Source organism: Cynocephalus volans, chromosome 1 (genome assembly GCF_027409185.1).
Source record: "Cynocephalus volans isolate mCynVol1 chromosome 1, mCynVol1.pri, whole genome shotgun sequence".
In the NCBI taxonomy this organism is placed as follows: Eukaryota; Metazoa; Chordata; class Mammalia; order Dermoptera; family Cynocephalidae; genus Cynocephalus; species Cynocephalus volans.
In genome coordinates this window covers 29822505-29839446 of record NC_084460.1, presented here as the reverse complement: position 1 = coordinate 29839446, position 16942 = coordinate 29822505, and the positions used below count along the sequence as shown (strand labels likewise).

Sequence of the window (16942 nt, the reverse complement as noted above, 5' to 3'; positions counted from 1 at the left end):
TAAATAAGTAAAGAAAATGATTCCATCTTAACAGAAGAAAAACCCCAAAAAATCCAGTTTCAGTGATAAAACAGGACCAGAATAATTCCTTCTTTCATTGATTACTGACATCGTTTTCTCACATTCACCCAGGCAATAATATCACAGGTAAATACCACATGGCTCAAGTACCAGGGGACACTCTCACAAGTCACAGCCACTACTCAACATATAGCTGTTATCCAATGACAACACCACACAGTGATGTCACCCATAAATGCTCTGGAAGATTGTGGAGATATAAGCATTAAAATGAAGGGAGAGCTTCCTTAAAAAATAAATAAATAATAAATAAAATGGAGGAAAGAAGTTAAAAAAAGAAAAAAGAAAATAGTAAAATAAAAGAAATAAAACTAAAACACTAAAAAAAAAAAAGAAGAAGAAGAAGAAGGGGGTTGGATTTGTGTCGTCAAAAGGTAAATGGTGAAATTTCAAGCAAAATTGAGACTAGTGTGTAAACTCTCCAAGCTGGCCAAAACTGGTTGGGACTAATTGGGAGTCCCCAGCTGTTATTAAAAAATGGTTTCCTTGCCCAATCAGCATTGTAGTACGAAGGCGAGGAAAGGAGAAAGACTGATTAGGGAGAGAAAGGAATGAAGGGGGTAGCTCTTAATCAAAAAGGAGTTGTAGTGGGTAACTCTCAAGATGACCACCCAAAACTGTGTATGTGTTGGGCACCCACCATGAGCCAAGTGCTGGGGTTACAGCCGAAAACAAGACATACAAGGTTTCTGCACTCATGGAACTTACAGTCTGGTAGAGGCAATGGTCAATGAACACGTAGCAAACAAATAATTTCAACGTGTGGAGAGTTCTCTGAAGAAAAAACCCAACAACAAAACACAGGGTAATGAATTCCAGTGGGCAGTGCTGGTCTAGATGGGATACCTAGGAAGGCCTCTAAAGAGGTGGCATTTGAAGCGAAACCTGAAGGTTGAGAAAAAGCAGCCATGGGAAGATCTGGGAGTGATGTGTTTCAGGCAGGGCAATAAGGAGTGCAAAGGCCCGGAGGCAGGGGGGTTCCAGGCCTGCTCAAGGAACAGAAAGGAAGCTACTCTGGCAGGAGAAGAGTGAGGTAAAAAGTGGTGGGACGTGGGGTTAGAGAGGGAGGCAGGGGAGCGATCTTTTGCGGGTCTTGGGGAATATAATAAATGGAAGCCATTGAGGCTGCCATGTGATTTACCCTCTGAGAAGATCGCTATGACAACAACTATCTAGTCAGAATTGTTACGTGTAAAGATGAGGCCCGGTTCTTTCCGGTGTCACCACCCTAACTCTAAGGAGGAAGGCTCCTCTTCCAGGAAAACTCCTCGCAAACCCACAGCGACACACCTCCTTCCAAGCCCACGGCTGAACCGAACACGCCCCAAAGGAAAATGCCTCCTGATTGGACAAATACAGGTGCTTGACCTTCAGGAGGCCGAGTCGGGCGGGGCCCACTGTGATTGGTTACAGCTCTTCTTTCTCTTCCAATCAGACAGCTACTCTGAAGAGTGCGAGCATCCCATTCCCCTAGTGAGGCGACTGCGCTCTGTAATTGGTGCTCCCTATATGAGTGACAGAAGATACAACCTATGTGCGCAACGACGGACGGTGCTGCCGGGGAGCTGTGGGCTGTGCAGCCGAGACCCCGGGCTCTCAGTGCGAGTCAGACTGTGTCCCCGCGCCCCGCGCGCTGCCCAGGCTATGGCTGCCCCGCCGCAGCTGCGGGCTCTGCTTCTGGCAGTCAACGCACTGCTGCGCAAGCGCCGCTACCACGCAGCGTTGGCCGTGCTTAAAGGCTTCCGGAACGGGGCCGTGTGAGTAGGGCCGTTGGGACTGGGCTGAGGGCCGGGCTGGGGTTGGAGGCGCGGGTTCGAGGCCCGGCGCCGCCGTGCTATGTGTCCCCGCGCAGCCCTCGTGTGAATCTAGTTCTCGGTGTCCACCATCTGTGCAGTGGGAGCTGGATTTTGGGTTCTGAGCGCCTTCGCAGCTTTGATCCGGGGCTCCCACTGTACTGTTTCTGGCTTCTCCTTGTTTTGCAACTTCTCTCTTGCCTTGAGCGCCTGCCATGCCAGCCCCTGCATCCCCTCATTTGGACCCATCTCACCTTGGCCTGCCTGGCCTCACTGACCCATCTGCACAATGGGAAACTGGATTCTGGCCTCTAGCAGGCAGACAGACGCCTCCTGCCTTTGCTTCCCCCATTAAGCTGCCCGTGCAAAGGCTCTCATCCGCCTTTGCACCCCTCATCTGTATGATTCCAGCACCAAATCTCCATTTGACACAGGGGACTTCTGGGGTGTGACAATGAATGTAAAAGAAACTGCAAATATTTGCCGGGCAAATTGGTCTCACTGTGGCCATCGTACCAGCAGGAGAGGAGGTCTTGGGGTCATCTCGCCTGGCTGGTGCCTGTAGGATAAGCTGGGCCTCCTTAAACCTCATGCATAACGGCCACCATTTATTGAGGGCCTACTGTTCCAGAACTGGGACAAAACAGAGAACAAACCATACAAAGGTCTGTGTCCCTCTGGAGTTGGCATCCTAGTGGCAGCATGGCATGGTGGTGAGGATGGGGACTGCCTCGATTTGAATCCTGGTGTCTCCTAACTGTGTGATCTTGACGAAGTCATTTAGCCTCTCTAAGCCTCAGTTTCTATAAAATGGGCATGATCATAGTACTTATACTATCAGAGAACTGAGTCAATATGTGTGAAATGCTTAGTGCAGCACCTGGCATATATAATATATAAAAACTGTTGGCTGTTGTTACTATGGTTATATTCACATGAGGTATGCCTGGCTCACTCCCTCACCTATTTCAGGCCTCTGCCAAAGTGTCACCTACTCATAACTGAGACCATCCCTGAACTCCCCACCTCCTTCCCTACTTTATTTTTTCTATAGTACTTGTCACCATATGACACTAAGTAGTTCACTTATGTATCTTGTTTTCACGGTCCATCTTTCTCACTAGAAAGAGAGATTCATGGGGACAGAAATTTATCTACCTTGTTCCTTGGTATATTCCTAGCACCCGGTATATTATAGCTCTCAAATATTTATTGAATGAAGGAATAAATGTGCAAGGTAGGAATTGCCATTGTCTCCACTTTCCAGATGAGAAGACTGTGACTCAGAGAGGTAAACTCATGGTCACTTCACTTGGTCAGGGTTGGAGCCAGGATTCAAACCCAGGGATGCCTGACCAGATGGCAGACTCTTGGCTTCCGTGGGCACTCAGAGTTGTAGAAGCTTATTTCCATTGGGTCTGGCCTGATCATATCAGCCATTCCTTGGTGTGACCTGGGGGTGGACCCTGAGATAGCATCGGTGGCCCTTTTGCTGAGATATTCACAGGGCTAAGCAGGAGTGAATAGGAGTCACACAGGCCTCAGTGCCAGCAGGCGTTGCCTAATGAGACCTTTGCACCTCTGCCCCCACTCCAGCTTTCCCTGTGTCCTCAGGGTAACTTCCCAGCCAGGGAAGGCACTTTCTGAGGTCTAATCCCAGTTCATTTTAAAACTGAATGACCCTTCATCTCTTCTGGCCTCAGTCTCCTTCTCTGTAAAGTAGAAACAATAAACTCTTCCATACAGGCTGCTCTGAGGCAGTGTTCCCATTACTGGTTAGTTCCCATTACTGTGCCCTTCAATAAGGATTGCCAGTCCAGGGGGGAAGACTGACCATTGAACTCCCATGGCAGTACCAGGTGATCAGGAATGCTTTACAGAGGAGGGGATAGTGACATTTTGAAGGCTGAATTGGAATTTTCCAGAGAGAGAAGAGCATCACAGGCAGAGGGAATGGCTTGAACAAGGCCTGGAGATGGAAAAGAATATGCTGTTTGTGAAGAGAGGCCATCCATTTAGGGAGGCCTACTTGTACGACCGAGATGTTTGGACTTCATAAAATTTAACTTGCTTTGATGTTCCACTCTATATTAGTCTGTTTTCTGTTGCTTGTAACAGAATACCTAAAAATGGATAAGATATAAAGAAGTAGAATTTATTTCTTACAGTTTTGAAGGCTGGGAAGTCCAAGGTCCAGGGAGCACATCTGGTGAGGCCTTCTTGGTGGGCACTCTACAGAATCCCATGGCAATGCAAAGTGTCACATGACGAGAGTGGAAAGGGCATGCTTTACATGCTCACTTGCTCTCCTTATAAAGCCACCAGTCTCCTCACTGATAACCATTAACCCATTAATCCATGAATGATTTAATCCATTCATGAGGACATAGTCCTCATGATCCAATCATCTCTTTAAGGCCCCACCTTTCAGATGAAAGTTCCTGCAGGGGCTTTGGAGGGGACAAACATTGAAAGCATAGCACACCCCTAAATATTTCAGTGTAAAACCTAACTCAGTTTGATATCCCACCCCTAAATATTTCGTTGTGCATCAAAGAGCATTTTTCTATATAAGTTATCATGACTGCATTTAATAATTTAATAATAATTTTTTAATTTTTTTTTTAAGATGACCGGTAAGGGGATCTTAACCCTTGACTTGGTATTGTCAGCACCACGCTCTCCCAAGTGAGCTAACTGGCCATCCCTATATGGGATCCGAACCCGTGGCCTTGGTGTTATCAGCACCACACTCTCCCGAGTGAGACACGGGCTGGCCCTAAATTAGTAATAATTCTATAATGTTGACTATCGTCCTCTCAATAGTCAAATGGTTTCAGTTGTCCCGCAGTGTCCTCTACAGCTAGTTTTTCCACCAGCATTCTCCAGGACATCACACTGCACCTGTTATTATGTCCTTTAAGTCCTTTTTCATCCAGGGCATACATTTTTTTACAGGGGTAATCCCATGAACAGGAGAGTAACTGGCCCCCATCTGAGTCTGAAGACTTTGGGAAGGAGCTTGGCAGATGTAGGGAGTTGGGGGCACTGTTCACTTGTGTATGGGTATAAGTAAGGAACCGTTAGCCCTGGCCAGCTGAGACAGCGTGGGCCTCTTAGTTCAGGAGAAAGAGATGTGGCTTTGGAGGATGCTTGGAGAAGAGAGCTTGCTGGGACTGGGATGGGGGTGCTGGCCCCCTGCCCACTGCTAGGCATGGGAGAAGACAAGCGATCCAGCATGGCCTCTACAACAATGACACTGGGTTTAGATCGATAACATTTTAAATTTCTTTAATTTTATTTTTTTAATTTAATTTAATTTAATTTAATTTATTTTTTGTCTTTTTCGTGACCGGCACTCAGCCAGTGAGTGCACCAGCCATTCCTATGTAGGATCCGAACCCACGGCAGGAGCGTCGCTGCGCTCCCAGCGGCCGCACTCTCCCGAGTGCGCCACGGGCTCGGCCCGTAATTTTATTTTTTAAAAATTAGTTAGCACATGCAGAAAAGGCATAAGAAGTTAGATGCTAAAATGTCCTGCATACCCCATCCCTCTTTCACCTAGTCCCCCTCCCTGGAGTTAACCCCCGTGTCCAATCTGTTATGACTTCCTCCCAAAATATTGTGTACATATACAAATAAATACATATATTCTCCCCCCACACCTTTAAAATCTTTATTTTGAAACAATTTTACATTTATAGAGAATTTCTTCATTTTACACAATTATTTCCATGCTGCACACACTGCTTGCTCTAATAAATCCTGCAGACTCTCCTTATCGGTGCGCATAAAGCCACCTCATTCTTTTGTAGCTTCGTAGCATTCTGTTCAATGGTGGAACCATTATTTTTGGCAGTTGGCCAGTAAGGGATGGAACCTGAATCTTGGTGTTATCAGCACCATGCTCCGACCCATTAAGCTAACTGGCCAATGCAAGGAACCATTATTTACTTACCCAGTAGCCTCCTGTGGGTGGACATGGGTCTGATTTCAGTTTTTTGTTCTTTCAAACAAGTCTGCAGTGAACATTCACATATATTCAGGTGATGACAGTATGTGGCTTATTGCCATTGTCTCAAGGAAGCTGTCGAGGACTTTTAGGCCTTGTAGCCTGAAAAGACCAAGTTCAAGCAGCTGGAGAACTTGTTTGGGAATGGGGGTGAGGGTGTCCAAAAAGAATAGGAAAAGAAAAAACATAATATTGGTTGAGCTAGGAACTTTTACATATGCTACATCCTTAACTGTCAGAGGCAACTCTTTGAAGTGGAGAATACCTTTTGTTGATAGAAGAAGGGAGGCTCAGAGAGGTTAAGTGAGTTATCCAGGTTCACACAGCAAAATATGGCAGGGCTTTGACGCTAAATACCATTTCATTCTACTACTCCTTTGAATGTATTTAAAACAATAAAGGTCCTTATAACACCAAGGTCATGGGTTCAGATCCCTGTACTGGCCAGCCACAAAACAAACAAACAAACAAACAAACAAACAGAAAAAAACCAGTGAAGGTGAACATGTCTTGTTCACATAATCCCCAGATGCTCAAATGAGGTGAAATAAGGGTCGGGGGAAGAGGTTTGAATCTTAAAAAGAGGCAATCATGTAATAGTTAAAATCTTTAATACTTTTAAAAGCAGTGCTTAATCATTGTAGACCATTTTGGAAGTACAGAAAAGTTAAAAAAAAAGAAAAAAATAAATTCCCATATTCTTCCATCTCAGGGAACATTGTGGCATTTTTCCTTTCCATCTTGCTTTTTGTTTTTTGTTTGTTTGTTTGTTTTGGGTCTTTTTGGTGCTGGCTGGTACAGGGATCCAAACCCATGACCTTGGTGTTACAAGCACCACACTTAACCAAGTGAGCTAACTGTCTAGCCTTCAATCTTTTTTTTTTTTTCAAATGCATTTTTACAAAGTTGAGGTCCTCCTGTTCATAGTAGTTGCAAAGAGGTGTGTGTGTGTGTGTGTGTGTATGTGTGTGTGTATTTTTTTTTTTTTTTAAAGATGACCAGTAAGGGGATCTTAACCCTTGACTTGGTGTTGTCAGCACCCCGCTCTAACTGGCCATCCCTATATAGGGATCTGAACCCATGGCCTTGGTGTTATCAGCACCACACTCTCCCAAGTGAGCCACAGGTCGGCCCTGAAAGAGGTATATCTTGAACAGGTAGAAGGAAGGTATAATGTTATTTGACTGTTTTAGGGAACTAGTTAACTCTAAGATAGACCAAGCTGAATATGGAACTTTCTAGAAATTACCTTCCCTCAAGGGTAATCAAGGGCTGTTCCAGAATCAGTCAGTCAACAATCATTTATTGAGCACATTCTATATGTCAAGTATCATGTGGGTTGCTGGGGACTCTGCAGAGGACAAGCCAGACACATTCCCTGTCCTCACAGAACCCACAGTCTAATGGAAGAAAGGTAGTTATAATAGAATAAATAGTTAGGAGTAATTGAGTCATTAAATTGGGAGTGTGAAGTGCTGCAGAGAAGTTTGGAGATCTGTGGCAATGAAAATATTACTCCAACCTAGTCTGGAGGGTCAGGAAACCTTTGCAGAGGGCTCAACTCTGCAAAGACTGGAAGGCTGAGGAAAAGGAGGCTGAGTAAGGAGTAAGGGGATAGCACTCCAGGCGGGGGGAACAGCCTGCACAAAGGCCAGGAGGCAGAGAAGAACCCGATGTGTCAGAGGAACTCCAGGAAGGCCAGCGTGGCTGGTGCAGAAGAGGTGAGCTAGGGCCAAGTCCTGCGGCACTTTCAAAGCTGTGGGGGGAGCCTGGATTTCATTCTGTGAGTAGTGGAAAGATGTTGGAGGCTTTTTAGCTGTGACTGATGTGGTGAGATTTATGTTTTTGAAAGATGAGTCTGGCCACAATGGGAATGTCAGGATGGAGCCGAAGGAGCACCTCCATGAAGCCAGTTGAGTAGGGTTGGTGAAGACCTTTACATACATCGTCTCCGTTCACCAGAATGATAACTGAGGCTCAGAAAAGTTAAATGACAAGTCCAAGGCCACACTACCGGGAAGTGTCAGAGCTGGGATTTGAATCCAGATCTACCTGGAAAGCCAGCATTATTTCCCCTTCCAAAGAGATGTTAGAATTAGGGATGGGGAGAGCGGACAAGGGGTCATAAGGGAGAGCCCAGAAAAAAACTGCAATACAGCGATGCTGTAGTAACTCTTTTCTTCTGTTTCTACAGCTATGGAGCCAAAATCCGGGCCCCTCATGCGCTGGTCATGACCTTTCTCTTCCGGAACGGCAGGTACTCGCCCACTTTGTATACCCCTCAATCTGGGAGACAGTGTGGTCAGCCCTCAGAGCCAGGATGGTTGTAGCAGCTTCCTAGCTGGGTCAAGCCTGTCCCCCACCACACTCCTAAAGTCTAACTCAGATCTTATTACCCCTCCTCAAAAGCTCGCCTAGCTCCCCACTGTCCTCCAAAGAAGCCCAGCTTCCAGTCCTGGCCTTCAAGGCCTTCTGCAGCCTGGCCTCAGCTGTTATCTCTCCTGTGTTCACCCTGGGGTCCCCTTGGCACATGAAACGCGCGGCCATTCCACGCAAATGCCATGTATGGTTCTGCCTCCACACGTTTGCTCATGCAGTCCCCCCTTTTCTCTTCTACCCACCTTTATTTCCCTCTTGGCAACCTGTGCCGGTTCTCTGGGGATCACTTCTGCTGGAAAGCTGTGTCTGGCCTCTCTTTCCTCCTTCAAGCATCTTGGCCTTCCTCTGATTTCCCATACTCTCCCCTCAGGGCACTTCTCAGAAAGCATCTTATGGTCTAATTTTATCTACGTAGACTCACCTGGAGCTTATAGGAATCAAACATGGGCAGCCTACTAGCCGAATCCAACTTGCAAGATTGTCTTTTTTTATATTTTTGTTTTATTTATTCATTTTTGTTTCTTTTGGGTTTTTTTGCCCCCCTGAATTTTTTTTTTAAATTGAACTCATTCATTCATTCAGCAAATATTTATTGAGCATCTACTATGTGCCAGACACTGTTCTAGGTGCTGGGGATACAGCACTGAACAAAACAAACGATGATTCCTGCCCTCCTAGAATGTACATTCTAGCTGAGGGGGGCAGAAAATAAACATAATGAAATAAGGAAAGTGTATGGTATGGTAGAAGATGATATGGGCTGTGGAAAAGAAAAATTAGAGTGGGGAAAGGGGGGGAGGGGATCAGAGGTGCTGGAGTAGGGACAGTTTGCAAAATTAAATAAGGAAGGCTCCCATGAGAAAGTGACATTGGAGTAAAGACTTGAAACAGGCGAGAGTGTTGGCCAAGTGAGTGAGTATCAGGGGAAAGAGTATTCCAGGCCCTGAGAACAGCCAGTGCAAAGGCCGTGAAGTGGGATCATGCCTGCTGAATTTGAGGAGGCTGGAATGGAGGTATTGAAAGGGATGGAGGATAGAGGAGGGTCAGGGCAGTAACCTGGGTTGGTCCCGTCCAGCACCATAGAGAGGAGCTTGGCTTTTCCTTTAAATGAAGTGGGAAATTGTTGTAAGATTTAGAGCAGGGGTGTGCCATTATTGGACTTACGTTTTAAAAGTTTGAGGGTTAAGAATTTGCTTCCAGGTTAAGAACAGATTGGTGGGAGGGGGAGAAGGAGGTGGCACAAGGGTCGAATTAGGTGTACATTAGGAGGCTGTGGCAATAACTCGGGTGATGATGGTGGCCCAAACCTGGGCGGTGATAGTGGAGATGAGGAGAGTGGTCAGTCTCTAGAAACATTTTGAAAGCAGAATTAATGCCAGCATTTACAAACTGGGAATTTCACATGGAAATCCAGATGTCTTGCCTTAGAAGTGGCAACACTGGGGCCCATGTTCCCGTGGGCAAGAACCAGCTGCTCCTGGCTGAACAGGGCCCAGGGGACCTACCTGGCTCGTTTAGGGTCCTTGTCTAGCCTTGAGGGCACTTGAGTTTGCCATTCCTGAATTGAGAGGGGGCGCTCTCCTCCCCTGCTGGCATTCTCCTTGCTGCCCCCTAGTGATTTTAAGAGATAAATTAAATCACCTACTCTACTTACAGGTTCACCTCTCAGGATAGAGGCAAAACTCAGCGTGTCCCCACGCCCTCTCCCCTGCATCCTTCCCCCGCACATTCTCTGCTCATGGCCACATGGCTTCTCTCTGTTTCTCTGCTCCCTGCTGTCCATCCCTTCTCAGGCCTTTGCATGTGCTGAGTCCTTTGCCTGGGATGCAGCTCCCCTGCCCTCTTGACCTTATTGACTTCTCATCCTTCCGATCCCGGGACCATCTCTTGTCAAGATCGAAGTTTGGCCCTTCTTTTTGTGATTATTTATTTCATATTTCCCTCTTCCATTAGATCATAAGTCCTATGAGGGCAGCAAGCAGATCTGTTTTTTCTCAGAATTGTATCACCAGATCTAGCACATAGTAGGCAGTCACCCACTCATTTATTTCTTCATATGTTCCACTCAAAAAATATTGAACAACTGCTATGTGCCAGGCCCTGTTCTGGCCCTGAGGATGAACAAGCCAGGTCTAGAGGTCTAGACACTACTCTCCAGGAGCTTCTATGGGGGCAGGGGGGACACAGGTGGGAGGAGATAATAAACAAGCATGTAAATATCAGGTGGTATTAAGAGCTAGGAAGGGGAAGAAAAGTAGGCTAAGGGGAAGGGATGTGATGGGCACTCTTTTATGTAGGTGGTCAGGAAGGACCTCTGAGGAGGTGGCATTGAGTCAAGGTGTGACTCTTGTGAGAGAGCAGCGCTGAGGACATGGTAGGTAGAGGTCTGGGACTGAGTGAGTACCAGCCTGTGAGATCCTTGTCTGCTTCAGTTTTGCGTGCCCAGTGGATGAACACCCTTGGAAGGGCTGGGCCTGCACTCATGGGGGGCTCCTTGTGTTTGTGCAGCCTCCGAGAGAAGTTGCAGGCCATCTTGCAGGCCACGTACACCCACTCCCGGAACCTGGCCTGCTTTGTCTTCACCTACAAGGGTCTCTGTGCCCTGCAGTCCCATGCACAGGGCAAGACCTACCAGGTGCACTCATTCCTGGCTGCCTTCATCGGGGGCCTCCTGGTGTTTGGAGACAACAATAACATCAACAGCCAGGTAAAGATCCTCCCCTGAGATGGGGCTGGAGGAGTGGGACATGGGTCAGGCATAGGGTTGGGGGTGGGGGTTGAAACAGGTGAGTCCTTGTCTCCTTCCCATGTCTGAGGTCTGTGATTCATCAGTCCCTGTGGGACCTTGGGAAAGTCACTTCCCCATTTAGTTTCCTCATCTGGGGACCAAGCAGCTGTTGGAATTCCATGATTCCCAAAATCCATGTGTGTGTCGCTCTCTGGGACAAAGATTTAAAAAAAGAAAACCACAAAAAAAAAATGCTTTGTAGTAAAATGGGAGGAAAAAATGATCCTGGAGTAAGAGTTTCATATAACTTACTACACTCAAAAAATTATCTCTTATTCTGTGACTTGTCCTTTTTCTGGTTTAAAATTCGCATTTTAATGAAATGATGATGAATGATGAAACTAAATGCTAATTGTTGTTGTTTAATGTACTTTGGCAAAATGAAAAGTTAGCAGCCTCTCATTTGCCCTGCTCAAATTTCTTAAATATTTTTAAGTTATAATAAATAGTTTTTTTGGTGGCTGGCTGGTATGGGGATCCGAACCCATGACCTTGGTGTTATAAGGCCATGCTCTAAAAAAATAGTTTTTGGCTGGCCAGTTAGCTCAGTTGGGTAGAGCACAGTGTTGATAACAGCAAGGTCTGGGGGTCAATCCCTGTACCAGCCAGCCGCAAAAGAAAAAAAAAAGTTTTTATTTTTACATTTTAAAAAATGAAGACTAAATGAAAACAACTTATCAAAATTTGTGGGATGTAGTGAAAGCAGTGCTTAGAAAGATATTTATAATATTGAATGCATATATTAGAGAAGAAATATCTGAAATCAATAATCTAAATTGCCACCTTAGGCAACTAGAAAAAGAAGAGCAAACTAAATCCAAAGTAAGCAGAAGAAAAGACATAATAAAAATTGGAGCAGAAATCAATGAAATTGAAAATAGGAAATCAGTAGAAAAAATCAACTAAACCAAAAACTGAGGTTTTTTTTGAAAAGATAAATAATAATCAATAAGCCTTTAGCCAGATTTACTAAGAAAAGAGTAGAGGACACAAACTAGACCAACTCCTTGATAGACATAATCTGCCAAAATCATAGAGGAAGAAATAGATGATTTTGTTTTGTTTTTTGTCTGGCTGATAAGGAAATAGACAATCTTAACAGGCCTATGTCTATTAAAATTGCAGGCTAAGCATCCCCTACCTACCTGGCACACTTCTCGCTGCTTGCGAGACATCATGATAAAATCAGAAAATAAGTTGAAAAGAAAGTCCCATCCCCCTGTAATTCCAAAGCCGCTGCCAGAACCAGTTGCTGTTAACTGTGTCTCATATGGCCTCTCAGAAAGTGCCTTTGCTTCTATCAGTGGCCCTACCAGGGCCTTTCCACCAATGAGATTGTACTATACTTTTTGTCCTGTAACAGTGTATCTTGGAGACATTTTCTGTCTGTCCCTCATCCATTTTAATGTCACCAGCACACTCTGCTGTATGGATGGACCAGCTGTGATTTCCCCAGGCCCCTCTGGACACACATTTAGGGAGTTTAGCCTTTTGCTGTCACACAAAAGCTAGTCTGCAGCTTTGTTCAGACATCTTCAGGGCCGGCCCGTGGCTCACTCAGGAGAGTGCGGTGCTGCTAATACCAAGGCCACGGGTTCGGATCCCTACGTGGGGATGGCCGGTTCGCTCACTGGCTGAGCGTGGTGCTGACAACACCAGGTCAAGAGTTATGATCTCCTTACCGGTCATCTTTTAAAAAAAAACAAAAAATAAAACCCCACATCTTCTTGCACACGTCAGTCTGTCTGTAGGATAAGTTCCTAGACTTGGAATTGTGGAGTCTGAGAGTATTTTGTATTTTGAGAAAGTTTCCCTAGTTTTATTTTTTGTTAGAAATTTCACTAGCCTATGAAGTTCCAAAGTCTGGGAGTCCTGGTCATATCCATCTTCCTCCATCACCACCCCCTTCTCTGATCATTGACAACTACTTTGTTCTCCATTTCTAAAATTTTGTCATTTAAAACTGTTCTTTAAATGGAACCATACAGTTTATAACCTTTGGGGTTTGGCTTTTTCATTTAGCATAATTCCCTGGAAATTCCCTAAATTGTTGTATGTATCAATAATTCATTTCTTTTTACTGCTGAGTAGTAGTCTGTAGTATAGATGGACCACAGTTTGTTTAAACATTCACACTCACAGAAGGGCATCTGGTTGTTTCCACCTCTAGGGTATTATGAATACAGCTGCTAAGAACATTCTTGTACAGGATTTTATGTGAACAAAAGTTTTCATTTCTCACAGATAAATGCCTAAGAGTGCAATTGCTGGATTGCATGGTATATGCATGATTAGTTTTAAAGGAAACTGTCAAACTGTTTTCCAAAGTGACTGTACCATTTTACATTCCCACCAGTAATACACAAGTGATCTAGTTTCTCCACATCCTAGTCAGTGTTTGGTTTATCACATTTATTTTAGCCATTTTTTTTTTTTTTTTTTTTTTTAAAAGATGACCGGTAAGGGGATCTCAACCCTTGGCTTGGTGTTGTCAGCACCACGCTCAGCCAGTGAGCAAACCGGCCATCCCTATATAGGATCCGAACCCGTGGCCTTGGTGTTATCAGCACCGCACTCCACCGAGTGAGCCACGGGCCGGCCCTTAGCCATTTTGATAGTTATATAGAGCTCTATCTCAGTGTGGTTTTAATTTGCAATTCCCTGATGGCTAATGATGTTGAACATATTTTCATGTGCTTATTAGCCATCTGTATAACCTCTTGGTGAAATGTCTGTTTATGTCTTTTGCCCATTTTCTAATTGGATTTTTTTTCTTTACTGTTGAGTTTTGAGAATATTTTAAATATTCTAGATCCTAGTTTTTTGTCAGATGCGTGTTTGTAAATATCTTCTAGTCTGTAGCTTTTCTTTTCATCCTCTTCACATGGGTTTCACAGAGAAAATTTCAAATTTTGATGAGATCCAGTTTGTCAGTTTTTACCTTTATGGATCATATTTTTGGTGTCAAGTTATCTTTTGGTTTTGAACCATGAAATGGATTCATTTTTCCAAATTTCTAATTAACAAGAATAATAAAAGACACAAATAGTAATAGTAGAATGTCTGTTAGTTACCATTTAGAATCATCTTGTGTATCAACTTTGAAAGACACTGATCCAGTGCCCAGTAGATGCCCCAGTACATAGGGGGTGGGTGGGAAGAAGATTCCCACCAGTCATGCCTGTCATTCTCTCCCTGCAGATCAACATGTACCTGCTGTCACGTGTCCTGTTTGCCCTGTGCCGCCTGGGCGTGGAAAAGGGCTACATCCCTGCACCCCGGTGGGACCCATTCCCGGTATTTGCCGCAATCACGTGGGGGTTGGTGCTGTGGCTCTTTGAGTATCACCAGCCCACGCTGCAGCCCTCACTGCAGTCCTCCATGACCTATCTATACAAGGACAGCAACGTGTGGCATGACATCTCAGACTTCCTCGTCTATAACAAGAGACGCCCCTCCAAGTAATGTGGCCTTGAGGTGCTGCTAGGGGCTTCTCCACCCAGCTGGTGTCTGGCTGTGCTTGAGGCATGGCCTCGTCTTCAGACCCTTCCTGAGGATCCTTCCTTCTCAAGACCATTGGCCTCAGATTCCAACTTGTGTTACCCCAGGGTTTTACGACGTAAAAGAACTGATTTTCAAACCCCAATAGGTACTCTTGAATGGCGGAGCAAGTGGCCGAACCAGGCTGAGGAGTTGTGGGCTTGGTTCCATCTGTGCTGCTGACTTCTGTAGGACTGGGGCAAGTCACACCTCTCTGTGGGGTCATCGAGCTCAGAGGAGGGCCCTGAGGTCTCTTTCTGGTGGGTACATTCATTCTTAGACTGTTCTTATGTAAGAGGGCTCCTTGCTGGTGGGCAGTGGGTTGCAAGTACTTTAAAAAAAATATTAAGTTCCTTGTCTCAGGTGTTTTTCTACTGGAGAAGTTCTAGAGCCCTACTGTCCAACAGAAACTCAAGGTGAGCCATGTATGTAATTAACATTTTTCTAATAGCCACATTTAAAAATGTAGAAAGAGGTGAGATTAATCTTAATTATATATTTTAACCCAATATTTCTAAAGTCTTCTTTCAACATATAATTAACTTAAAACATTAATGAGATATTTTACATTCTTTTTTCTTGTACTAAGTCTTTAAAATTGAGTGTGTGTTTTACACTTGCAACACACCTCAGTTTGGACTAGTCACATTTCCAGTGCTCAGTAGCTATGTGTGGCTGGTGGCTCTTGTACTGGGCAACACAGATATAGAACACTTGTATACTTGCAGAAGATTCTAGTGGACAGTGCAGATCTAGAGCTAGATGACATGGGTTTGAGTCCCCATTCCACCACTGTGTAACCTGTGAAGGTTCTTGACCTCTCAGAGCCTCAATTTCTTGTGAAATGAGGATAATTATAACACCCGGTGTCCACATTGGACTTGTACAACCACAACTGCTGCCACTACTATTAGTTGCTTCCACTTAGCGAGCTCCTACTTTCTGGATGCTTTGTACATATTATTTTAAATCCATACAGTGACCTTGCAAGTATGTATTTTTATCCCCATTTTACAGATGTGGAAACTGAGGGTCAGAGAGGGGAAGTAACTTGCTCAAGGTAATACAGTTAGCAGGATAGCCAAATGAGGATTTGAACCCAGATCTGTCTGATTTTAAAGCCCATGTTTTTTCAGCGTCTTGCTTTAAATTAAGAAATCTAAGCCATGCTATGCAAATGGCAGCTGGTTATAGGATCTGGGCCAGAGGTGGGCACAGACTCAGATGCTGATGGGCCTGAAGTGGCATAGATGGAAGTGTTTGGGGTGCTGTGCAGTAGGGAGTTATGGGGACCTGGTAAGCTGGGGACTTCTGGGCCATATGATTTTTTAAAACCACCATGCTGGACAAATCAAACAATCCTTTGGGAAAATTTGGTCCACAGGCCACCGATTTGAAACCCTTGGTCTAGTAGGAATATTTCTATTAATATCCTTGCTCCATCAGTCTTTTTTTATGTTTTAGAAGTTACTCGTAGAAATGTACACACGAGTGTATTAGTCTGTTTTGTGTTGCTCTAACAGAATACCTGAGACTGAGTAATTTATAAAGAGTAGAGGTTTGTTTGGCTTACGATTCTGGGACAGCTGCATCTGGCACGGGCCTCAGGCTGCTTCTACTCATGGCAGAAAGCGGCAGGCAGCCAGCAGGTACAAGCAGATCATTTGGCAAGAGGAAGCAAGAGAGAAGAGAGGAGGAGATGCCAGGGTCTTTTAAACAATCAGCTCTTACAGAAACTAATAGAGTGAGATCTCACTCAGGTCCCCCTTCCCCAGGGAGAGCATTAATCCTTTCATGAGTGATCGGCCCTCATCACTCAAACAGCTCCAAGCACTGCCACTTTGGAGATCAGATTTCCAACATGAGTTTTGGTGGGGACAACACATCCAAACTCTATCACGTGAGTCACTGGAGCTCTTTTTAAAGCAGATACTGATTCATTGGGTCTGGGGTTGGACCTAAGAGTCTGCATTTCTCACAGGCTGCTAGGTGCTGCCAGTGTCACTGGTCTGAGCCACACCTTGAGTAAGGAGGTAGTGGGGAATGATATGGGCCAACCATTATTATTCCATGTGACAAATGAGTCACAAAGCTGTTAGATAGTTGAGGTGGGATTATGTCTGATTCTGTAAGCAGTGTTCTTAGCCATGACATATTACTACAAGCTTGAAGTAGGTGATTTTTTTTTGGCACCTGGCTGGCCCAGGGAACCGTGATCTTGACCTTGATGTTAGGAGGCCATACTCTACCAACTGAGCTAACTGACCAGCTATAAATGTAGGTCTTTTTGAAGATCCTCTAACTCACTCTGCAGAGGTTGAATGAGCTCTCAAGGTTACGAGGAGGTGG

The 16942-nt window shown here is 44.9% G+C and overlaps 1 protein-coding gene across 1 annotated transcript; it reads left to right on the top strand.

Moving 5' to 3' along the window:
- Positions 1–1659: 1659 nt before the first annotated feature.
- Positions 1660–15085, top strand: PXMP4 (peroxisomal membrane protein 4). Its single transcript, XM_063112242.1, has 4 exons — positions 1660–1838; positions 8081–8143; positions 10774–10972; positions 14255–15085. The coding sequence occupies exons 1-4, from the start codon at positions 1726–1728 to the stop codon at positions 14516–14518; spliced, it is 639 nt and encodes a 212-aa protein (XP_062968312.1). The 5' UTR covers positions 1660–1725; the 3' UTR covers positions 14519–15085.
- Positions 15086–16942: the final 1857 nt, after the last annotated feature.